At 47.0% G+C, this 25055-nt stretch overlaps 1 protein-coding gene across 4 annotated transcripts in view; it reads left to right on the top strand.

The window, feature by feature from the left end:
* Positions 1–20297, top strand: part of TUB (TUB bipartite transcription factor) — a 305609-nt gene extending 285312 nt beyond the window's left edge. For all 4 annotated transcript variants that reach the window (XM_068260531.1, XM_068260534.1, XM_068260532.1 and 1 more), the window contains 4 exons: positions 3950–4064; positions 5537–5635; positions 15737–15908; positions 17533–20297. In XM_068260531.1, coding sequence (XP_068116632.1) covers positions 3950–4064; positions 5537–5635; positions 15737–15908; positions 17533–17666 — 520 coding nt within the window. In that variant the 3' untranslated portion in view covers positions 17667–20297. The remainder of the gene's footprint in view (positions 1–3949; positions 4065–5536; positions 5636–15736; positions 15909–17532) is intronic.
* The last annotated feature ends 4758 nt before the right edge of the window (positions 20298–25055 follow it).

Below are 25055 nucleotides of genomic sequence, written 5' to 3'. Positions count from 1 at the left end.
ATAGAGGAGGACACAAAATGGCATAGAAGAGGACACAAAGGGGCATAGAGGAGGCCACAAGGGGGCCACAAAGGAGGATAGAGGAGGACACAAGGAGGACAGAGGCTGAAACAGGAGGACACAAAGGGGCATAGAGGAGGACACAAGAAGCACAGAGGAGGACACAAGGGGGACACAAAGGTACATAGACGAGGACACAAGGGGGGCACAAAGGGGCATAGAGGAGGACACAAGGAGGACAGAGGCTGAAACAGGAGGACACAAAGGGGCATAGAGGAAGACACAAGGAGGACAAAGGCTGAAACAGGAGGACACAAAGGGGCATAGAGGAGGACACAAGGAGCACAGAGGAGGACACAAGGGGGACACAAAGGGGCATAGAGGAGGACACAAGGGGGCCACACAGGGGCATAGAGGAGGACACAAGGAGGACAGAGGCTGAAACAGGAGGACACAAAGGGGCATAGAAGAGGACACAAAGGGGCATAGAGGAGGACACATGGGGGACACAAAGGGGCATAGAGGAGGACACATGGGTGACACAGGAGGACACAGGGAGACACAAGGGGACATGAGGTACCAAGGGGGCATAATCCACAGGATGCCCCTTCACCATGGATGCACCAGGTTTAGTATATATTTTTTCCCCTTGGATTTGGTCTAGATGCACCTCGGTGCATTTTATGGTCAGGACCATCTTACAGTCCGAAAAATACGGTAATTTCTGATGCACAACATGTTGTGTATTGTATCAGGGGTGTCACTACAAATCATGGGTCCCCACACCAAACTTTAAAGGGGGCCCCAAATGTTCACACCCTTTCCTTGCATTCCCCTTGTGATGCTTACAGCCTGAGAAGCCATCTTATAGTGGTCGTAAAAAAAAAGTGTGGCCATCATCATTTTCATATCCATAACATGTGTAGCCACAAAAACACCTGATCTAACGATGGACCGCTTTATCAGGGCTGGTCAAGTAGTAGATTGGGCCCCTTTATATCTTTTGTCCCCCCCTGCGGCTGCAAGGGCTGCTCATCTGTAGTTACCCCCCTGCATTGTATATAAACCACGTTTTCATTATTATTATTATGAATTTAGGAACTTGCGTATTATACCAAATTTGACTGCCCTCTGTTTAAAAGATCTCCCCTTTGGAAAAGCCAAGAACCTTGGCTTTCATTTGCACTATGCCCTGCGTCACTTACCTGGCAGCCCATGTTTCCAGCTCAGAACCGAGTGAGCAGCCGAGGATCCTGCTGTGCAATGGCCACTATCCAAGTGGACAGAGAGTATAAACAAAAAGATGTCCAAACAAAGCAAGGACTGAGTCCACATCGGCAGTGCAGCAAGCAAAATGAGCGAGCAAGGGGACAATTCCAGTGAAGTGGGGAATATCACTTTATAAGGAGTGGACACCCCTCATTTAATACCTCCTAACTCAGGAAAGGTGCATTGCACCGATGAGGGCATTGTGCAAATGAAAGCTAAGACCCTCGCCTGCCCAGTGATATGTAGACTTCCAAAGGGGAGTAGTCAGGGGGCAGTCAGTATAATACTCAAGTACCTTATTTTATGACCTGGAAGGAGGAGTTGGCGTAGTGTGGGCCGCGCGGTGGCGTAGTGGTTAGCACTGCGCTGGGTCCCCAGTTATCCCAGCCATGGCACTAGCTGCACATGGAGAGACTCTGTGCAATATTTCAGTCAGGAGCACTGTGACATCACTATCATGGAAGTGCTAGTTCAAAAACTGAGCTTTTACATTCCAATAATTAGAATATCGGTAATTTGCTGTTGCTAATAATCTTCTAAACATTTTTTCATGATACTGTCGCTGGGGTATTCGGCTCCGTTCTTGTTGATTGGCTATCGGCTCTGTTCTTGTTGATTGGCTATCGGCTCTGTTCTTGTTGATTGGCTATCGGCTCTGTTCTTGTTGATTGGCTATCACTAAGTAATGCCCTTCTGGTTCTTCCACAACAACCACGACTGCAATGATTGACTTCCTTACCTAATCTTTGACCAGAACAGCCTCTCTTTCTTCAGTAAAGGTGTAAAATTATGTTTAGACATACATTTTTGATAGTAGTCTCATTTATTTTTGTGCACCCCTGAATTTGTAACATATCAGGTGTAATCACATATGTGAACTACTTTAACGTGAACCCGAGGTGAAATTATACTGATGAGATAAACCCTTGTATTTATCCTCCTACTCCCAAAAATGACTCTTTTAGATATCGCATGATTTTATTTTATATTTAAAAATTTACAAAGTAGGTTGAATGTTTTACTGTCTCCAATCAGTGGCAGCCTATTAAGTGTCCCAGAGTTAGAAAAAGTCAATAGTTCATGTATTTTATCTCTTCCTGCCCTCAGAAGTTGTATTCTGCCAGGAAAACATTTATGGCTGTAATTTGCTTATCAGTGATGCTTACTATATTCCCGACAAGACAGAAGCTTTCACTTCCATGCCTAGAAATTAACCACTTTCCGACCGCGTCACGCCGATGGGCGTGGCGGCAGCCCCAGGACCGCCTAACGCCGATTGGCGGAAAGGCCTGGGGCTCTCTTTTGCAGGAGACCACGCGCAGGATGCGCGCGCATCTCCTGCTTGGGGGGCGGAGCTTTGCCCCGCCTTCAGTCGCCGAGCGGCTATTGCCGCTCGGGAGACTGTGAGACGGCGTGATCGCCGTCTATTTACACTGTGCAGCGCTGCGATCAACAGCGTGACACGGCTGTCCCCCTGGGGGACAAGAGAGCGATCGGCTCTCATAGGCAGAAGCCTATGACAGCCGATCGCCGTAATTGGCTGGCTGTGGGGAGGGAGGGAGGGACTGTAATTAAAGAAACAGTTTTTTTTAAAAGAAAAGCACCAACAATAATATTTGTAAAAAAATAAATAAACATGGGGGGAGCGATCAGACCCCACCAACAGAGAGCTCTGTTGGTGGGGAGAAAAGGGGGGGGAAATCACTCGTGTGCTATGTTGTGCGGCCCTGCAGCTTCGCCTTAAAGCTGCAGTGGCCAATTTTACTAAAAATGGCCTGGTCACTAGGGGGGTTTAGCCCTGTAGTCCTCAAGGGGTTAACTCTTTTCAGGCAGCAAAACAAAACAAGTAAAACAGCCTGGTTATTAATATGTTTAGCACAGTACATACACATGTTTATCTCATCATGTCACATGTCGCCTCAGGTACACTTTAAAAGACCACTGTCATCCAAAAATAGTAAAATGTTAAATACACATGTAATAGAAGTACATTTCTCCCAGACTAAAATGCACTGCAATGGCTCTATTCCAAAGGTTGAGTTGCTATCCAATTTTTGAATTGCACATGATTTTTCGGGCGGTGCACTGTGAGTAACATAGTAATTGGGTTGTCCCTTTTCCACTGGTGCAATTTCGATTCCCCCCAAACGCAGTGCATGCCGCGGTGCTATGCAATTTGGTTTTAGAAGCTAACATCCTCCATTATTGTAAAGTTGTAGCATTTGTTTTGTATGCAAGGGGTGTCTGCCTATAACAGGCTTTGTGCACCTAAGCTGCTAGTCATTCAGTTGCGGCTTGGTTGAGGATGCATTGCCATCTCTCTCTGCTGTCTGTTTATATCTAGGTCCAATAGCTATGTCCGAACACTTGTGTAGTCCAAAACATGTCAGCCTTGTGCTACTATGGTGCTGTATTTGGATAAATGAGTTCCTTTGTGCATCGTGTGGATCTTTCCTACTCGTGTTGCCATTGTAACGAGATGTTGTTATTCGCCTCATCTATCAGTGATTTTAATGTTTGGCTGATTAGTGTATTAGTTTTATGATAGCTCTGGAAGTGTGTATCACAATCAGTGCTCATAGTTGTGGAAGGACATTAAGCGCGTCGTAGCCAGTGACCTGCAGAATAAATGCACAGTAATGGCAATCGCTGACGCTTCCTGTATCACTCTCTCCTACAGATCAAACCTAATGGGTACAAAGTTCACCGTCTATGACAACGGCGTGAATCCAGGGAAGACCTCTTCTAGCTTGGAGGCCAGCAATCTCCGCCAGGAGCTGGCAGCCATCTGCTACGTAAGTGCGCCATAAAGCTCAACAACCGCGACAAATAGATCTGTTGATGATTGGCTGGCCGGAGAATTACATTCCTGCATATTGCGGCAACCACGGGTGGTCAGAAATCCCGGCTGGGGGCTTGTCCCTGGGCTGTGGAGCCCATGTATGTAGATCAGGTGAATCCAGACAGATTGGTGAGGGAAGGACGGTGATGAGAAAGTGAAGATGGCCATGCACTTACGCCTGGTACACACCATGCAATTTTTTGTCAGATCCATGGGTCAAATCGATAATTTCTATCATGTCTGATCTGCTACCAATCGAGAACAGGGTTGTTTTTTAGATCATTACTGCACAAAATGGATATTGTTTTTGATCAAGAACAGATCAGACATAACGGAAATTATCAATTTGACCTGTGATGGGAAAATGTATGGAGTGTACCAGGCATAATAGATGGCCACCAGATAGATCCTTGTCACACCAAATCTTATCTGAGAGGGATCGAATCCTTTCTCACGCTTGGCAAAGATTTTCAATAGATTTCAGCATGAAATCTGACAATTCTGAAATCTGGGCAACGGGGTATTAAAGGAGTCATCAGCCGAAAAACGGTCACCCCCATTCTACTTACCTGGGGCAACCTACAGCCCCTTGCAGCTGACATGTCCCATGCCGCAGCTCTTGCGGCCCGGGGTCCCCTCTGGGGCAGAGGCCGGCCTCTTCTAGTGTGCCTGCGCGAGCGCCACTGTCAATCAATCCACGGTGTACATCGCAGACAACGTGGTCCTCTCCCTATCTGAAAATGTGAATTTTTCAAGTAATATTTATGAGGACCAGGGGAAATGAGGAGAGGAATAAGCCAGGCTTCATGGCTAACATCACATTCTCAGACAGTAAGGGGCAGGCCTGCTGCAATGTTCCCGCCTATTAAAAGGGCTCAGACAGCGGACCAATGGGGAGCCCCGGCTTCAGATTCAAAGATGCTTTGCCTGGACTCCTATGCGCACAGTAATTACAGTGATAGTAATTACTCTGTAATTACGCAAAGGAATTTGCAGCGAGAGGCGTCAGGTGATTAGCGGTGGTATGTATATTTACAGGGGTGCCTGGCAGAGCTGTGTGGGGGGCTTTTAAGGTGTGCGGCGACCTGGCAGGGAGCTCTGGAAGACACCTTGTTAAAGGAGACCCTCAGATGCTGCGGCGGAAGATGGCGGCGGATGTTCGCCGGATGTGCGCATGTGTTAGGAGCGAGGCCGTGGTGCTGAAGGACAGCACCACAGCATAAACCTCGCTCCCCATCGCCTGGCAAAGGGAGCATCTCTCAGGCTTTTGCCTGAGTAATGCTATCTAACGATCGGCCATCGCTTGAAGGAAATGGGCATCTACAAGCTACTTATCACCTAGAATAGGACATGGCCCAAAATGTTGTATTATTATGATATGGATTGGACTCTTCATTCATGTTTTTTTGGTCTTTATATTGCCAGGAAACCAACGTTTTAGGCTTTAAAGGTCCCCGTAAGATGAGCGTAATTATTCCAGGGATGAATATGGATCATGAAAGGGTTTCTATACGGCCCAGAAATGTAAGTTGAGCCTCCAGGTTTCCTTTTCGATGAATGCGACTCTTTGGCTGTGTCTGGCGTTTTTGTACAACTCTTTTTCCAATATTAACCCCCCTGGCGGTTTGCAAAAAATCCGCCAGGGGGCAGCAAATCTTTTTTTTTAATTTTTTTTTTTTTTTTTTCATGTAGCGAGACAAAGTTTCGCTACATGATAGCCGCTGCTCAGCGGCATCCCCCCAGCCCCTCCGATCGCCTCCGGAACGGGATCTCCTGGAGGGCTTCCCCCGTCGCCATGGCGACGGGTGGGATGACGTCACCGACGTCATCGACGTCAGAGGGGACTGCCCCATAGCGCTGCCTGGCACTGATTGGCCAGGCAGCGCACGGGGTCTGGGGGGGGCGGCCGCGGCGAGAGGAATTGCGGCGGATCGGCGGGTAGCGGCGGCGATCAGATGCTACACGCAGCTAGCAAAGTGCTAGCTGCGTGTAGCAAAAAAAAAATTATGCAAATCGGCCCAGCGGGGCCTGAGCGGTGCCTCCCGGCGGCATAGCCCGTGCTCAGCACGGGCTTACCGCCAGGGAGGTTAAGGTGCCTATTAATGGTACAATTTTTTCACCAAGTGCAATCTTTTGATGCGATTTTTATGATCGTATTGTATAGAAGATTTGCCGTTTATGAAGGTAATCGATAGTAAACGATTCTTTGGTCAAGTGCTTTACAGGATAAAATTGATCCGAAAGTTGGAGAATATGATCGAATTTGAAGAAAGAATCGTTCAGTAAATGTGAACATTTAATAAGTACCTTCAGATTACTTACGATCATTCAAATCACATCGAAAGATCGCATTTAGTGAAAAATTGTACCGTTAATGGGGTGTTACCAATATAACTTATCTGACTACTATACACTTATTGAACACTGAGCGCTACGTAAAGCCTCATCTACACGGTACAATTTTCCATCAGATAGACAGATCTATTAGATAGATCTAATAAGAAATTGCATCGTGTGTAGACGTGCAAATTGTTTCAGATCAATTTTGCGATAGATTTTGGTTTGATAAGTACCCAAAATCTATTCCAAAATCTAACGCAATCCGATTGAACCGGTTGGAAATGATCTAATAGATCCGATCTGACGAAAAATTGTACCGTGTAGATGAGGCACTTTCGGGACCACACGGCTCTGGCCCCTTAAGGACCAGGCCTTTTTTTTTCTATTTTAGAGCTGTGACTGGCTCACAGGGTCAGGAGCCAATTAAATCAGCTCCTGACCAGCACATAGCGCTCAGCTGTCATTCAGACAACTAAACGAGCGGCGGGCATCGGCGACACAGAGACAAGAGAGGTAATCAGCGAGAGTTAGCAACGGGAACAGGTGAAATCTATATTATGTCAGACTGACAGCCACAAACAAACAGTCCTGAAAGCTTTGCTTTACAATTTTTTTTCTGTATTATAAAAACAAATATCACTCAATGCATTGCTGTGATGTTTATAACTAAGGATGCATACACATGCTTAGATACCTTCCCCAGCAGAGATCTGAGCCCAAGACCTTGGGCAACAGTTCGGAGCCAAGTTCTCGGCCTCTACCCATTTTGTTGCTATAGTGGGAGGCGAAAGGATGACAATCCGATGCCTGACAGAGCAGGAGGGGAAAGGTGGAGAACTATGCCCTCAGATATAGGAGTGTTTCGGTGATCTTTGAAATGACCTTGTACTCAACAGACCAGGAGTCCAATGGTGTAGTATCATTAATTAATGGGAAGTTGTAATTATATACAGCTATATTCACAAGAGTGGATTGCAGATCCTTGTAATCACAAAGTCGACGACACGTTTCACGTTTACTAGCCTGAGGAAGTGGGCTGGTACCTGTGAAATGCGTTATCTATCTTGTGTTTTGTATAAATGCTTTTCCAGTACTACTGGTGTTTTTTGTCATTCAGGAGAGGTAAGAGATTACCTCTCATTCCTATTATTGAAGTTTATGGGCCTGGTTCACAAAGCGGTGCTAACCTAGTTAGCACGCCTAAAGACTTTGGGCGTGCTAACTAGGGTGCTAAGTACTTAGCACGCACCAAAGTAAATCAGATCACGCGCAAAGAACCGCACGCAAAGCTTTGTGTGCGCAAAGGCCGGTGCGTGCGAAAGTTGCATCGCGTGCAACAAAAACGACGCACCCGATGCACCTATGCGACGTTTAGGGCGCATCCAATGCGCCGTTATAGGCGCATCGGGTGCGTCGTTTTCGTCGCACCCCATGCGATGTTTCACGTGCACCGGCCTTTGTGCTCGCAAAGTTTTGCGCGTGGTACTTTGCGCGCAAGCGCTAATTAGCGTGCGCAAAGGATTTTTAGGCATGATAAGTGGCTTTTCACAAGCATGCTAACAGTTAGCACCGCTTTGTGAATCAAGCCCCATATATCTATTTACACTTGGGCACCTCCATATTTACAAGTGTGCCCTCAGATGTTTGTTAGGGAACCATCTAGCGAGTGCACAAGGTTTAACAGCAGTGGCATAGATGGAAATCACTGGTCTACCTGCCTACATTTTGATGGTGCCCTTAGACCCATTTGAGTGATTACTTTTCCAATGCATACAGAACACAGACACAGAGGTGGAAACTCCCAGGGTTGAGTAACACAGAAAAATTAAAATGGTCGCTATGGCTACTGCAACTAAAGACCTAAACACCTTTATCTCCCAAAACCATCTTGGAATGCTTTGCATATAAACCCCTGGCTGAGCAGCGTGTTCTGCTCTATGGAAGGGGAAGGGCGTGCAGGAACAAGCTGCCTGGGTCAGTGGCTGGAGATAATAATCAGGCATGATTTTTCCAGCATATCCATTTGATAACGAGTTCTCAGTAGAAGTCGGGGGAAACTTGTAAACGGATGCTATAGGTGGCTGAAAAAATTTTGATCTATCGTCTCAGATGAGTGTTAATAGGCTGAGAAATATGGATATTGCAAAAAATAGTCTAGTTTTGTCATTTTACAAATGCTTCCATCCCAGTTACAAAGCTGTGATGAGGTACATAGCTCATGCACATTGCGTATTCTGCCAGAAGTTGCCTCACAACATTTTAATCCGTGAACGCTATTCATGCCAATGTGGCCATAAAGCAGCATGTGATCACTTATAAGTGGAACAAGTTCCTCCCACTCAGGGGGCTAGTACTAGTACATATCCCCATAGAAAAGTTTGTGCACTGCCCCACAGAATAGCTTGTACACTGCCCCACAGAAGAGCTTGTGTACGGCCCCACAGAAGAGCTTGTCCACTGCCCCATAGAAGAGCTTCTACACTGCACTATAGAAGAGCTTGTACACTGCCCCACAGAAGAGCTTGTACACTGCCCCACAGAAGAGCTTATGTACGGCCTCACAGAAGAGCTTGTACACTGCCCCACAGAAGAGCTTGTGTTCGGCCCCACAGAAGAGCTTGTACACTGCACTATAGAAGAGCTTGTACACTGCCCCACAGAAGAGCTTGTACACTGCCCCACAGAAGAGCTTATGTACGGCCTCACAGAAGAGCTTGTACACTGCCCCACAGAAGAGCTTGTGTACGGCCCCACAGAAGAGCTTGTGTACGGCCCCACAGAAGAGCTTGTGTACGGCCCCACAGAAGAGCTTGTACATTGCCCCACAAAAGAGCTTGTGTACGGCCCCACAGAAGAGCTTGTGTACGGCCCCACAAAAGAGCTTGTGTACGGCCCCACAGAAGAGCTTCTACACTGCACTATAGAAGAGCTTGTACACTGCCCCACAGAAGAGCTTGTACACTGCCCTACAGAAGAGCTTATGTACGGCCTCACAGAAGAGCTTGTACACTGCCCCACAGAAGAGCTTGTGTTCGGCCCCACAGAAGAGCTTGTGTACGTCCCCACAGAAGAGCTTGTACACTGCCCCACAGAAGAGCTTGTGCACTGCCCCACAGAAGAGCTTGTACACTGCCCCACAGAAGAGCTTGTGTTCGGCCCCACAGAAGAGCTTGTGTACGTCCCCACAGAAGAGCTTGTACACTGCCCCACAGAAGAGCTTGTGTACGGCCCCACAGAAGAGCTTGTGTACGGCCCCACAGAAGAGCTTGTACATTGCCCCACAAAAGAGCTTGTGTACGGCCCCACAGAAGAGCTTCTACACTGCACTATAGAAGAGCTTGTGCACAGCCCCACAGAAGAGTTTGTGCACTGCCCCACAGAAGAGCTTGTGCACTGCCCCACAGAAGAGCTTGTGCACTGCCCCACAGAAGAGCTAGTGCACAGCCCCACAGAAGAGCTTGTGTATAGCAACACAGAAGAGCTTGTGTATAGCAACACAGAAGAGCTTGTGTATAGCAACACAGAAGAGCTTGTGCACTGCCACACAGAAGAGCTTGTGCACGGCCCCACAGAAGAGCTTGTGCACGGCCCCACAGAAGAGCTTGTGCACGGCCCCACAGAAGAGCTTGTGCACGGCCCCACAGAAGAGCTTGTGCACTGCCCCACAGAAGAGCTTGTGCACTGCCCCACAGAAGAGCTTGTGCACTGCCCCACAGAAGAGCTTGTGCACTGCCCCACAGAAGAGCTTGTGCACTGCCCCACAGAAGAGCTTGTGCACTGCCCTACAGAAGAGCTTGTACACTGCCCCACAGAAGAGCTTGTGCACTGCCCCACAGAAGAGCTTGTACACTGCCCTACAGAAGAGCTTGTACACTGCCCCACAGAAGAGCTTGTGCACTGCCCCACAGAAGAGCTTGTACACTGCCCTACAGAAGAGCTTGTACACTGCCCCACAGAAGAGCTTGTACACTGCCCCACAGAAGAGCTTGTGTACGGCCCCACAGAAGAGCTTGTACACTGCCCCACAGAAGAGCTTGTGTACGGCCCCACAGAAGAGCTTGTACACTGCCCCACAGAAGAGCTTGTGCACTGCCCCACAGAAGAGCTTGTACATTGCCCCACAGAAGATCTTGTGCACTGCCCCACAGAAGAGCTTGTGCACTGCCCCACAGAAGAGCTGGTGCACGGCCCCACAGAAGAGCTTGTACATAGCAACACAGAAAAAATTAGTCTAGTTTCGTCATTTTACAAATGCTTCCATCCCAGTTACAAAGCTGTGATGAGGTACATTGCTCAGGCACATTGCATATTCTCCCAGAAGTTGCCTCACAACATTTTAATCCGTGAATGCTATTCATGCTTGTGCACTGCCCCACAAAAGAGCTTGTGCACTGCCCCACAAAAGAGCTTGTGCACTGCCCCACAAAAGAGCTTGTGCATGACCCCACAGAAGAGCTTGTACACTGCCCCATAGAAGAGTTTTTGCATAGCCCCACAGAAGAGCTAGTGCACAGCCTTACAGAAGAGCTAGTGCACAGCCCCACAGAAGAGCTAGTGCACAGCCCCACAGAAGAGCTAGTGCACAGCCCCACAGAAGAGCTAGTGCACAGCCCCACAGAAGAGCTTGTGCACAGCCCCACAGAAGAGCTAGTGCACAGCCCCACAGAAGAGCTAGTGCACAGCCCCACAGAAGAGCTAGTGCACAGCCCCACAGAAGAGCTAGTGCACAGCCCCACAGAAGAGCTAGTGCACAGCCCCACAGAAGAGCTAGTGCACAGCCCCACAGAAGAGCTAGTGCATAGCCCCACAGAAGAGCTAGTGCACAGCCTTACAGAAGAGCTTGTGCACAGCCCCACAGAAGAGCTTGTGCACTGCCCCACAGAAGAGCTTGTGCACAGCCCCACAGAAGAGCTAGTGCACAGCCCCACAGAAGAGCTAGTGCACAGCCCCACAGAAGAGCTAGTGCACAGCCCCACAGAAGAGCTAGTGCACAGCCCCACAGAAGAGCTTGTGCACTGCCCCAAAGAAGAGCTTGTGCACAGCCCTACAAAAGAGCTAGTGCACAGCCCCACAGAAGAGCTAGTGCACAGCCCCACAGAAGAGCTAGTGCACAGCCCCACAGAAGAACTTGTGCACAGCCCCACAGAAGAGCTAGTGCACAGCCCCACAGAAGAGCTAGTGCACAGCCCCACAGAAGAGCTAGTGCACAGCCCCACAGAAGAGCTAGTGCACAGCCCCACAGAAGAGCTAGTGCACAGCCCCACAGAAGAGCTAGTGCACAGCCCCACAGAAGAGCTAGTGCACAGCCCCACAGAAGAGCTAGTGCACAGCCCCACAGAAGAGCTAGTGCACAGCCCCACAGAAGAGCTAGTGCACAGCCCCACAGAAGAGCTTGTGCACTGCCCCACAGAAGAGCTTGTGCACAGCCCCACAGAAGAGCTTGTGCACAGCCCCACAGAAGAGCTTGTGCACAGCCCCACAGAAGAGCTTGTGCACAGCCCCACAGAAGAGCTTGTGCACAGCCCCACAGAAGAGCTTGTGCACAGCCCCACAGAAGAGCTTGTGCACAGCCCCACAGAAGAGCTTGTGCACAGCCCCACAGAAGAGCTTGTGCACAGCCCCACAGAAGAGCTTGTGCACAGCCCCACAGAAGAGCTTGTGCACTGCCCCACAGAAGAGCTTGTGCACTGCCCCACAGAAGAGCTTGTGCACTGCCCTACAGAAGAGCTTGTACACTGCCCCACAGAAGAGCTTGTGCACTGCCCCACAGAAGAGCTTGTACACTGCCCTACAGAAGAGCTTGTACACTGCCCCACAGAAGAGCTTGTACACTGCCCCACAGAAGAGCTTGTGCACAGCCCCACAGAAGAGCTTGTGCACAGCCCCACATAAGAGATTGTGCACAGCCCCACAGAAGAGATTGTGCACAGCCCCACAGAAGAGCTTGTGCATGGCCCTACAGTAGGGCATTATCAGCAGCCACACTGGTTTGCACTAGCTGGGTGAATCCGCAGTCATAAATGAGAACAGAGCCAAAATATTGATGAATTTCATTTTCTGTTTGATTTATTAATTTTTGCCAGGATTAAAATTCAAACAGATACAGCGTAAGAAATTAATTTCTCGTTTTCAATTAAAACTATCAGAGATGTTTTAGAAAAAAATGTTTTTCAAACAAAAATATTGTGCTGAAGCTTCAGTAAGCAAAGGCTAATTTAAAATTATGAGTACCGTGAGTACTGCCAAGAAAGATGATACATTGGCAGAGTGTAACATCAGACAGTTTAATCACTTTATAACTGCATAAATATGGCATAAAACACCTGCAGATTTGTTTATTACATTTATTAAAGGCCCCAGTGATGTGTAACAAAAAACCTTCCATATAAAATGCATGGTTAGGTAGCAACACTGCATGCCGCTTCTCATGATCAGTGCAGGCAAGGCATACGTCAGATAAGGGCGCAGGTATAGCTGAAATATATATTTGTCCCATATGCAATTACCTTTTTCTCCTGAGTTATCTCCAAAGAGATATTTTCAAACTTGTCAATAAATGCCTTTTAAATCACTGGCAAGCAAGAAAATACTTAAAATAGATTTGATAGTACTTTTTCAGCTACCTGTTGGTACTTTTTCAATTGTCAAGTGCTGAAAAGCTATTTGAAATAGAAGATGAAAAATTATTTCCTAGGAAAAAACTCAGGAGATAAAGTGAACTGCATATTGTCTTTAAAAATATTTTTATTGTTTCTTCATCTTTATCTGAGATAGAATAATAAATATGTTAAAATAACCATAATAAAATCGCCCTGGTGGTGCCTAACCCTAAGACCCTCCTGGTGGTGCCTAACCCTAAGACCCCCCTTCCTGACATTTAACCCTAAAACTCCCTTTCTCTGCTGCAAATAACGTGAATACAAAAAGCGATACATTTCTAAGAAAATAAAGTTCAAAACAATAATTTATGATATAATTCCCAAAACAAAAAAATATTTATCGAAACACTAATTCTCAAAACGAAAAACTTTGGTGCGATGGGCCCATCGCCCACTATTTATCAGGCGCCCAAGTGTCTTCTTTAGCACCCAATAGCCGATATTTTGCATTAGCACCTATGGGCGCCCAAATAGTCCATCAGCCCCACGTGCCCAAATTTCCTAGTTCCGCAGGCATGGGTCATATCTGCACATTAGTATGGCAAAACAGTTATGCCTGTGTGTGGTGTATATACAAACAGTCCCTGTCTTACATACACCCAAGTTAAAATTGATCTGCTGATACGTATGGCCAGAAAATGAAGAATTTGATTTTGTGAAAATAAGTGGAAATTCAGTTTCTATAAACCCAGCTGTGATTTCCAGTGCGTGACTTGTGGCGGTTCAGACCTCTTTCGCATTGCGTGATTTGTGGTGGTTCGGACCTCTCTGGCATTGCGTGACTTGTGGTGGTTCGGACCTCTCTGGCGTTGCGTGACTTGTGGTGGTTTGGACCACGCTGGCATTGTGTGACTTGGGTGGCTCAGACCTCTCTGGTGTTGCGTGACTTGTGGTGGTACGGACCTCTCTGACATTGCGTGACTTGTGGTGGTTCAGACCTCTCTGGCATTGCGTAACTCGTGGTGGTTCGGACCTCTCTGGGGTTGCGTGACTTGTGGTGGTTTGGACCTCTCTGGGGTTGCGTGACTTGTGGTGGTTCGGACCTCTCTGGCGTTGCGTGACTTGTGGTGGTTTGGACCACGCTGGCATTGTGTGACTTGGGTGGCTCAGACCTCTCTGGTGTTGCGTGACTTGTGGTGGTACGGACCTCTCTGACATTGCGTGACTTGTGGTGGTTCAGACCTCTCTGGCATTGCGTAACTCGTGGTGGTTCGGACCTCTCTGGGGTTGCGTGACTTGTGGTGGTTTGGACCTCTTTGGCATTGCGTGACTTGTGTGGGTTTGGACCTCTCTGGGGTTGCGTGACTTGTGGTGGTTCGGACCTCTCTGGCGTTGCGTGACTTGTGGTGGTTCGAACCTCTCTGGCATTGCGTGACTAGTGGTGGTTTGGACCTCTCTGGCATTGCGTTACTTGTGGTGGTTTGGAACTCTCTGGTGTTGTGTGAATTGTGGTGGTTCGGACTTCTCTGGCGTTGCGTGACTTGTGGTGGTTCGGATCTCTCTGGCATTGCGCGTCTTGTAGTGGTTTGGACCTCTCTAATGTTGCGTGACTTGTGGTGGTTCAGACCTCTCTGGTAATGCTTGACTTGGGTGGATCGGACCTCTCTGGTGTTGCAGGACTTGTGGTGGTTCGGACCCCTCTGGTGTTGTGTGAAGTGTGGTGGTTCGGACCTCTCTGGCGTTGCGTGACTTGTGGTGCTTCAGACATCTCTGGTGTTCCGTGACTTGTGGTGGTTCATACCTCTCTAATGTTGCGTGACTTGTGTTGGTTCAGACCTCTCTGGTAGTGCTTGACTTGGGTGGATCGGACCTCTCTGGTGTTGCATGACTTGTGGTGGTTCGGACCTATCTAGTGTTGCATGAGTTGTGGTGGTTCGGACCTCTCTGACGTTGCGTGACTTGTGGTGGTTCGGACCTCTCTGGCATTGCGTAACTAGTGGTGGTTTCCTACCTCTCTGGCATTGCGTGACTTGTGGTGGTTCGGACCTCTCTGGCGTTGCGTGACTTGTGGGGGTTTGGATCTCTCTGGCGTTGCATGACTTGTGGTGGTTCGGACCTCTCTGGCATTGCGTGACTTGTGGTGGTTTGGACCTTTCTAAGGTTGCGTGACTTGTGGTGGTTCAGACTTCTCTGACGTTGCGTGACTTGTGGTGGTTTGGACTTCTCTGACTTTGCGTGACTTGTGGTGGTTCGGACCTCTCTGGCATTGCGTAACTAGTGGTGGTTCATACCTCTCTGGCGTTGCATGACTTGTGGTGGTTCGGACCTCTCTGGCATTGCGTGACTTGTGGTGGTTTGGACCTTTCTAAGGTTGCGTGACTTGTGGTGGTTCAGACTTCTCTGACGTTGCGTGACTTGTGGTGGTTTGGACTTCTCTGACGTTGCGTGACTTGTGGTGGTTTGGACTTCTCTGACTTTGCGTGACTTGTGGTGGTTCGGATCTCTCTGGCATTGCGTAACTAGTGGTGGTTCATACCTCTCTGGCATTGCGTGACTTGTGGTGGTTCGGACCTCTTTGGCGTTGTGTGATTTGTGGTGGTTTGGACTTCTCTGGCGTTGCATGACTTGTGATGGTTTGGATCTCTCGGGCGGTGGGGCTCATGGCTGATTGTCATTGTTGTTTCAGGAACACGAGACACTGCTGTCCCGCTGGCAGAACAAGAACACAGAAAGTGTCATAGAGCTGCACAATAAAACCCCCGTCTGGAATGACGACACGCAATCCTACGTGCTAAACTTCCACGGACGGGTCACGCAAGCTTCAGTGAAGAATTTCCAAATTATACACGACAATGACCGTAAGTGTGCATGGCAGCTAAAGAGGCCTCCTGTCAGCTAAGATTATCATATTTTTTATGTTTACAGAATGCTAGAGCCTTAAATCACACACACTGCAGATCAAGCTGTTCCCATATAGTGCATCTGCGAATTGATCTGCCGTTGCTAAAACTATTTTATCTCCCCCCCCCCCCTCCCAACAAGCAATCACAATCCCCTTTTTTTATGTTACTGAGAAGTTAGGCTAGAGTATGTAACAGTACAGGATAGTGTGACTTTGATACCACAGGTGACTTGTTTCTTTGATGGTTCTCATGTGGGCTGCTTCAAATGGTTGGTCAAGGTGCAGTGTGATTACTGCTTTCCAGCCATAGGTGTAACATCTAGGGGTGTAGCCCCTGCAGGCACAGGGGGTCACAGGGCTCTGGAGGGCCCCAGCTTCCCACGGATACAGGATCCCCTTCCTCCAGAGCAGGTATTGCCATGGCCACACTGTTACTGGGGGGGGGGGGGTGTAGTCATGATGGGCACACTATTAGGGGGTGAGGCGGTATGGAAGAGGAAGGGGAGTCATGGTGGCCACACTGGTGGTGGTGGTCATGTTGGGCAAACTGTTACTCAGGGTGGGTGGGAATGGAGTCTTGGTAGCCATACTTGTTTCTGTGAACTCAGATGGGTCTCCTGGCCATGGGGGCTGCCATGGGGTTGTGAACGAAGGCAGACCCCATCAATGTTTTGCTTGAAGGTCACATGACTTATAATTACACCCCTGTTTCCAGATAACTAAACCCAACTGCTATTGGCATGTAAAAGTATACTATAAATGTATGACAGCTGTAACCAATCTATTTCAATCTCGGGCACTTTCCTAGAAAGGAATCATTTTTGCTTTTACATTTCAAGTTCAGTATACCCAAAAAGCAAAGAAGACTTTGCTTAAAGGACAATTGAAGTGAGAGGTATATGGAGGCTGCCATATTTATTTACTTTTAAAGGGAACCTGGGACAAAGCTGACTAAAAGCTTTATACATACTGGGGCTTCCTCCAGCTCCCTCCGCGCAGATTGCTCCAATGTCGGCATCTTAATCCTGATAGATGGTGCTGTAGCAGCCCCGTTCACCGCGGCCAGTTGGGCGTACTGCGCTTGTGCGGCCTGTGCGCTTGCGCCAGCCCCGTTGTGCTCCCATCATCGGGTGCGTTCTCCGTCTGCGCAGTAGTACTGTGCAGGCTCAGAACACTCCCATCCGCGGCAGCGAGATGGTGGAGTGCACTTTGCTGCACTGCAATGACTTGTCGCGGTTAAAAGCGCTGCTATGGGACCATCTAGGAGGATTTAGATCCCGGCGTTGGAGCAATCTGCATGGAGGGACTGGAGGAAGCCAAGGTATGTAAAAAAAATTTAGTCCCCTTCGTCTCAGGTACACTTTAAGCAATACCAGTTGCCACAAATACGGTCATTGAGCTGAGACAAAACAATAAATTTACTTTTTAAGTTTTAAACATAACCTAAAACGGTGTGATATCTAAAAAAAATTATGATTTTTAGGAGTAGAAAATGCCAGTTTATCTCATCAGTTTGTTTTCATTTAAGGCTCTAAGTTCTGTTCCTGATTAACACAAGCGGGCGTCCTTTTATTTTACAGCGGACTACATAGTCATGCAGTTTGGCCGTGTGGCGGAAGACGTGTTTACAATGGACTACAATTACCCCATGTGCGCCCTGCAGGCGTTCGCCATAGCCCTGTCCAGCTTCGACAGTAAGCTGGCCTGCGAGTAAACCTGAAGAGGAAGAAGTCCGTCCCAAAATCTCGGAGAACAGAAACGCAGCCGCCCACTTGTGTCTTACTCTTCCTGTTCTACAGGCCTGGAAGACTTTCTTCATACCGTGTATGTGCTTCTGTTGCCATGCGTGAAGAGGGGGGGCAAAAAAAAAAATCTTTGTGTTTACACGCCGCTAAATTTCTATTTCCTATTTTTTGTAAATAAGCGTGCGATCGCTCGCTGAGCGTCTTGTAATGTCAGTACTGAGCGTTAGCTGGTGACGCCAATTGTGGAAATGGTGACTTTATTTTTTTATTTGTTTTTACAGGGGGGAGATCTGTGGGTCAAGTTGGGCGGGAGTCGAAGCTTTAACCAAATCCAGAGCCGAAGGAGGAAATGCCGCCAACTTACTGAGCAACTGACCCCTCACCCCTCCTCTTTGTACTGTTTAATAAGGCAAGGGTGACTTTAGCTGCTAGTGAATAGTGATGGTCATGTCTAGGAGACCTCATGGAGAAGCATGTGATCAGTTTGGGCAGGTGATGGATATGTAAGTCTCTGATTTGCTAGTCATGATCATGTGGTAAAGCAGGATGTGATCACAGCAAATCTGATCAAACAAATCACATGCTTCTCCATGAGTTCTCCTAGATTTGACCATCACTACTAGTGAACTACAACAGCCAGCAAGGGTTGTTTCTTTCGAGTCGTGAAAGGGCCAATAAACTGCTGACAAAAAGATCCAAGAGCCATGTGAAAGAACTAACAACATTAACCACAAATCAGTTTGGCGTGAAAAGAAAAAGGAAGTTTATAAACATTTTCACTGATTTAGCCAGCCAGGCAGTGTTGAGTCTGGGTTTCGGAAGATTAACTAACTCATCTATAAAATTTACGTAGCATTTTATGCGTTCAACTAAATTTCACACATTTTCCTGCTGTACCCAAACAGCATCTGTTGGTTTTTTTTTTTTTTTGTTGCTTGGGATTCTGGGACATATTATATCTGGTAACTCTAAATTCACATTCACCTAGGTACAGAAAAAATAAATAAAAAGGCCAATAAATTATTTTTGTCTATAGCAGTAATTTCCAAAAAGCTTATTGGTCAATCAACTGATGGATTAATCAATCACTCTCCTTCAGCAGGGCCTATGCTGTCCTTATCACAGTCTAGATGAGGGATGTTGAACTCCATTGATGAGACTGAATCAGGAAAGGTTTGGTTCATCAAGTAGAACACATTTCTACATTTCTCTTTTCCATTCTAAACACCGGCATGGGTGTGGCCCTTTAGGACTGGAGTTCGACACCTGTGTTATAGACCAGTGTTTCTCAACATTTTATTGGTATTTAACCCCATTAAAACCCTGTACTCACCAAGTACCCCCTAACACAGGTACCCCTTGACAAATTTATATTTAAGCATAGTACATGATAATTGGTTCTAAACAATTTCCAAGCATTTACTATTGCTCTTAATTAGCTAAAATACTAATTTGGTGTTGTTTTAAATAAGATTTATCATTTTCTAAAACACTAAATTTGTTATTCTTGGTTAAGTATATTAAGCCAGAGAACCCCCTGGAACTATCAGAAGTATCCCCACATGTTGAGTACCTAGGTTATAGACTAATGCCTGCAGTAACCCAGCAACATCTACTCAATGAGCAGGGCTGTCTATCTCCAGTCCCCAAGGGCCGAGGTCCTCACACATTTTTGGCACAGCTCAAATTAATTGATAGAACTGAATCAGGAAAATTGTGGATCATCAAGTAGAACTCACAACTCCATTTCTCAGTCCATCCATCCATATGGCCTTTGAGGGCCACCTGTGACCACCTGTAGTCAAGAAGCAATGACAGGGGATGTCAGTTAAACCACCAGTATGTTTTGGTTTTTGGGAGGAAACAGGTACACCTAGAAAAATACCTGCACAAATAGGGACAGTTAGACCAGTTTTTGAGTTCCATCAGGTCGGCAATTGACCTGGACTACAGTGCTCTTTATTTTCCCCACAAGTTGCTCCTGTACCTCCTTTTGGGGCCCCTTTGAAGGCTCGTGTGGGGGCTGTTTCCCTGACCTTCACACACACACATTAATGTTGTTAAATGTTCTTTCACAGTATATCTACTACTTGTCTCTTTGGCTTAGTGGCCCTTTGCCAAGAACTGAATTGTAAGATAAAATGTTGCCTTCCTCTATTTTACTAGAAAACTAACCAGCTTAGTCTTGGTTTTCCATGCGCACTGTACATTGGGAGACAGTTTTCTATTGCTAACTCGTACTAGCGATGTATGACTGTGCAAAACTTGCAGTTAACGAGGAGTGAAAAAAGGAGTTTTCTTATGGAAAGCACAAGCCACGTCATGCCTTTGTTCAGCAGTCGCCGTTTCGTTCATCCCCATTTTCATTTCCACTGTGTTTCCGACTAACCAGCTTACAGGCATCGCCGCTCTCGTGACGATCAAAGATCCGTTTTTTTATTTAATTTTTAGTCATCACTAAAGCATCTTTTTAACCCTTCTGTGACAGGGGAGCCTCGTCGCCCTTACGTTGCTAAGAACTTTTTTTGTTGATATCTGTAAAAGGAGGGTGGATTAATATTTTGGAGGTGTATTATATATTAAACAAAAATATATCTGTTGGTGCTTGTCTGTGGTCCATTTTATTTAACTCGTTATGTTTTTGTGAACCAGTGATATTATTACAAACAGAGCCGCTGATAGGGCATCACAGGAGGGAGACTTGTATGGGGCCCCAGGGACTCTGGGGCCCAGCCAGGGGGGCCCTACCATGAAAAAGAGTGAAGCACATTGCCCGGGTATTTATTTGGCTGGTGTTGGCTCCACCTCCTTTTCTGAATTTAAACTCCAGTCACCCAATGACCAACTGTATCAGGTTTGAGACTTGTGCCATCAACAGTGCAAGAATGGCAGCAATTAAATATCCCCCTTGAAAATCAATAGGTGAATTTTGATTGGCTTTTGTAGGTTCCACCCACTTTTCCGAATATTAATATCAGTCACCCAGTGACTAACTGTGCAAAGTTTGAGAACCCTACCAGAAACAGTGTAAAAATGGCTGCAGTTTACATTTTCCCAGTGAAATTTGTATTTGTCTCCGCCCACTTTTTGGTTATGGGGATAAAAAGTATCCTATATGTTAGGCACTTACAGGGGAGGTTAGGATTAGGCATTAGGTGGGAAGGGAGGGGTGTTAAGATCAGGTAATTACAGAGGTGGTTAGGATTAGGCATTAGGTGGGGAGGGACGGATGTTAAGGCTAGAGACTTACGGGGAGGTTAAGGTCCGTACACACGCCGGACTGCAGGCAACGACGGATCCTTCGTCACCTCCCGCTGGGTGGGCGTTCCAGCGACAGTCCGGCATGTGTACAGTCTGTCTGCAGACGGCCGCTCGGCGGATCGCTTCGTTGCCTGCAGACCGGCATGTGTACGGACCTTTAGGATTCGGCATTAGGTAGGGAGGTAGGGGTGTTAATGTTAGGCATTTACAGGGGAGGTTAGGATTAGGTGGACAGGCAGGGGTGTTAAGGCTAGGGACTTACAGGGGAGGTTAGGATTCGGCGTTAGGTGGGGAAGTAGGGGTGTTAATGTTAGACACTTACAGGGGTGGTTAGGATTAGGTGAGGGGGGTTGTGAAAGTTAGTCGCTTAGAAGGGGAGGTTAGGCATGAAGTGGGGAGGGGTGTGAAGTTTAGGCGCTTACAGGGGGGGGGGGTTAAAGTTCGGCACTTACGTGGAGGGGTAGGGTAAGGCATTAGGCAGGGGGTTTCTTTTAAGGTATTTAAATAATAATAATAATAATAATGGCAGTATTTGTATAGCGCCTTTCTCCTGTCGGACTCAAAGCGCTTGCGAGGCAGCCACTAGAGCGCACTCAGTAGGCAGTAGCAGTGTTAGGGAGTCTTGCCCAATGAACTCCTTACTGAATTACTGGCTTACTGAACAGGCAGAGCCGAGATTCGAACCCTGGTCTCCCATGTCAGAGGCAGAGCCCTTAACCAGTACACCATCCAGCCACTGATTTAAAGGGGGGTTAGGTGTGGGGGTAGGTATTTACAGTAGAGAGTTCAAGTGAGAATGGGCACCAGGTCTGAGATGCAATAAGGCAGCACTAGCTCCTTGGTACTCTGAGGCAGTATATAGATGCTGTTTCTTTTTTTTTTTAATCATGGACTATACAAAGCAGAGCCGGGACAAGATCCTCCAGCACCCAAGGCTGAGACAGTAAAGTGCTCCCCTCCATCCCTCCCACCTCAGCCAGGGCCGGATTTGTACTTTTTCCTGCTCAAGGCCACTATCCCCAGCCTACCCCTGACAAACAGCAACCCCCCTACCACATACAGTACACACACTTTTATTGATCTTAGTAATCAATCTATTTAAAGATGCTTAATAACGATGCAATTTTAGTGAATGATAAACCTTCCGATTGATTGTATTGGACAGTGTTGATGGTGCCGATCGACTTCAACCAACCACCAATTTGTCAATCGTTTTATCAACCTGTTTTGTGGATCGATTACATCTGAAATGATCGGAATGATAATTTGTATTCCACTTATGGGTCAAATTGATGCTTTCTGCTCTGATAGGTTGGAGCTGGGAGGAGGGCGGAGTTGGACTCGAAGAGTGGCTGATGGTGGTGATGATTGATAATTCAAGTCACAGACAATAAGCTGCCCACGTTTGCTGCCCCTTCGTCCCGGAGTCCCAGACACTTGCCTGACAGCTGAAGTTCAGATGTTTGGCAGCTTGACTGCATGAGTGTGCCAGCCCGCTGCCCGCCCCTTGCTTCCTGGTGCCCTAAGCCATGGCCTTTTTGGCCTTGCCTGAAATCCGGCCAGCCGTCACACACTGATTGATATTAGACTAAGAGGCACCCCAGAGCCCCCAACAGCTTCATCTCTAGTGATCTGGCTTGCAATCACTGCTATGTGTCCCCTTTTGTTGTTTCTCTCTGCTTTAAACACAGTAGGGGAATGATAGCTGAGTGAGTTGTGCGCCCCTTCCTACACTGCGCCCTGAGGCTGGAGCATTTCTCGCCTCTGCCTCGGCCCGGCCCTGATACAAAGTCAGGATGGTACTGATGCTGGATATATGTCAAAAATAGTCTCAGAGGCCAAGTATTATATTGTCCCTTATAATGGTAACAGCCCGGTTGCAGCATTGACAACCAATGTTGCTCTTACCAACTCTCATGCTAACACATTGACACATTTAATTTTCTTTTATTCTCTCCTCCTCCAAATGCTACCTCGCCTTGATTTTCATAAATTTCCCACTGGGCCTTCTAGAACTTTCCCAGCGCAATTTACTTGCCGTCTCCCAGCAGTTCAAACAGCCATCTGTGCATGTAGCAATTACTGACTGGATATTTCTTCCACGAACCAGGAACATATGCCGAGGTGCGCAAATTCAAGGAATAACTGATGTCAATGCAAATTACTATTATCTGAACACCACAAACATCAGATTTACTTTTAGCACATAAAAATGTGGCTTGAATAAAAACATTTAATGGGGGTGGACTGAGCCAGGGGGCAGGGCAAATATCCCCTTGCCACTCTATATGCAACACATGTTAAGTGGCGTTGGAGGCCTTCTGAATGGGCTGGCTTACCTCTAAAGCTATGTACACATGGTAGATACAGACCACCACCGTGGGCAATAATCTACTTTGTGTCACCTAAACATCCAGTATGCTAGCTAGAGCGTTAGTCCCATCTACTTCCCAAGCGACCCCAAGCGCATGCTTTGTTGTGTGCCATGAGTTGCATCTCCTCCCCACTCCATAGTAACAGATGGGCTGCTAGCCTCTAGGCTAATGACTCTTCTGTATGGAACTTGGCCCCGAATTGTCACTTGAGAGATTGAGACTCAAACCAGTACCCATAATCACTCCTTGACTTATGGCTAAAGTCAAATTTTCCATCAGGAAGACGCAGGCTTGTGGCAATGTTCCTTCCTATCACCCTCCCATCCCTGCCCTATTCATGCCCCTTAAGGGATCCCTGGTAAAAAAAATAGATGCTTATGGGTACCTCAGTAGGAGGAAGTCCAAGAGGCTTCCCTAGTCTTCCTATGCCCTGTCGTTACTGCACTGGGACCCTTTTACATTATTTGATGATGTTGAATATTAGTTATGGTTGTGCTCCCCTTTGTGTAAGAGCGCAGGCGCAAAGAATGTCCTGTGCCTACTGTGACGTCACCCTCCAATTCCTGTTCCCTTTGCCGCAGCTTACCATTCAGCTTCAGACCCTGAGGGAATCCTGAAGGCATGGTGAGTCCACACACTACAATTTCAATTGTACATACAATCGATAAAAATATAAGATCTCATATATAGATTGGGTCGCTGCCACCAATTCGCATTTAGCATGCGGATGCACAAATCTGACTAGCTAATCTTGTAGGAAAAAGGGTTAATTCAGCATCCTTTCTAGAGATAGCAAAATATAACAATATCAATACAACAGTTATGGCAACGTTCTCTTAGGAAACCCAGGACTCTCTGCAGAGATTTCAAAACAAGCACTTAGACAAACTATTTTTAATCGTTTATTTTAAAGGAAAATAAGACATAATATGAATATAGAACATTAACAGATTGATATAGTATATAAAATAATGGGAATAAAAGTGAAAATCGTTTTCTGAGGCAGTCTCTAGAATTAACTTGTCCTTTGAAATTGTAAATCCAAAACAGAAGTTAGAAAGTTCTGTGGGTAATAGTCCATGGATAAACAGCCCAAATCCACAATGGTATGGATAGGCTGGCTGGGACTCTCCGACAGCCTGTGTCCAGCAGTTTTAACTCTCCGCTGGAGGGTGGAGTTGGTAATAGGAGATGGGCAGTGTCTGCTACATGCTCCAGCTCCACCCTCTGTCATGAGAGGCAGAAAGAAATATGAAGTACCTGAAATGATCATATCGCTATGCCAGTTGATGAGAGTACGCAGTGAACGATACCTGCGGTTTCCTAGCAATCACTGCTTTACTCAGAGTCTGAAAACATACTGTATGTATTATATGTCATTTCAGAGTACACCATATCTCGGTGCCAGAAGATGGTAGGCAGATGCTTTTTAGCTCAAACACCTTGAGTTTGAGTTCAATGCGCATCTGCTCATTTTTACATGGCGGGCTTCTATGGAAAGCTGATTTATTTAGTAAAATGAACATTCTTTTTTTCCAAGGCTAATTATAGGGCATTGGATCTTCTCTCCCTGAAAGGATATTGGAAAGGAATGTAGTTTTGGACAGCCAGAAATGTACAACGGTGATCTGGTTTCTGGCCCCTGGACTCTCCTTATCAAGATCCTTTGAAGTAGACCCAAAGGATATGAGGTGGTTCTGCTTTAGGGTTCATTGGTCTCTC

This window comes from Hyperolius riggenbachi, chromosome 11 (assembly GCF_040937935.1).
Source record: "Hyperolius riggenbachi isolate aHypRig1 chromosome 11, aHypRig1.pri, whole genome shotgun sequence".
In the NCBI taxonomy this organism is placed as follows: domain Eukaryota; kingdom Metazoa; phylum Chordata; class Amphibia; order Anura; family Hyperoliidae; genus Hyperolius; species Hyperolius riggenbachi.
The sequence above is the reverse complement of the archived record's forward strand: the minus strand, read 5'-3'. Positions and strand labels throughout refer to the sequence as shown.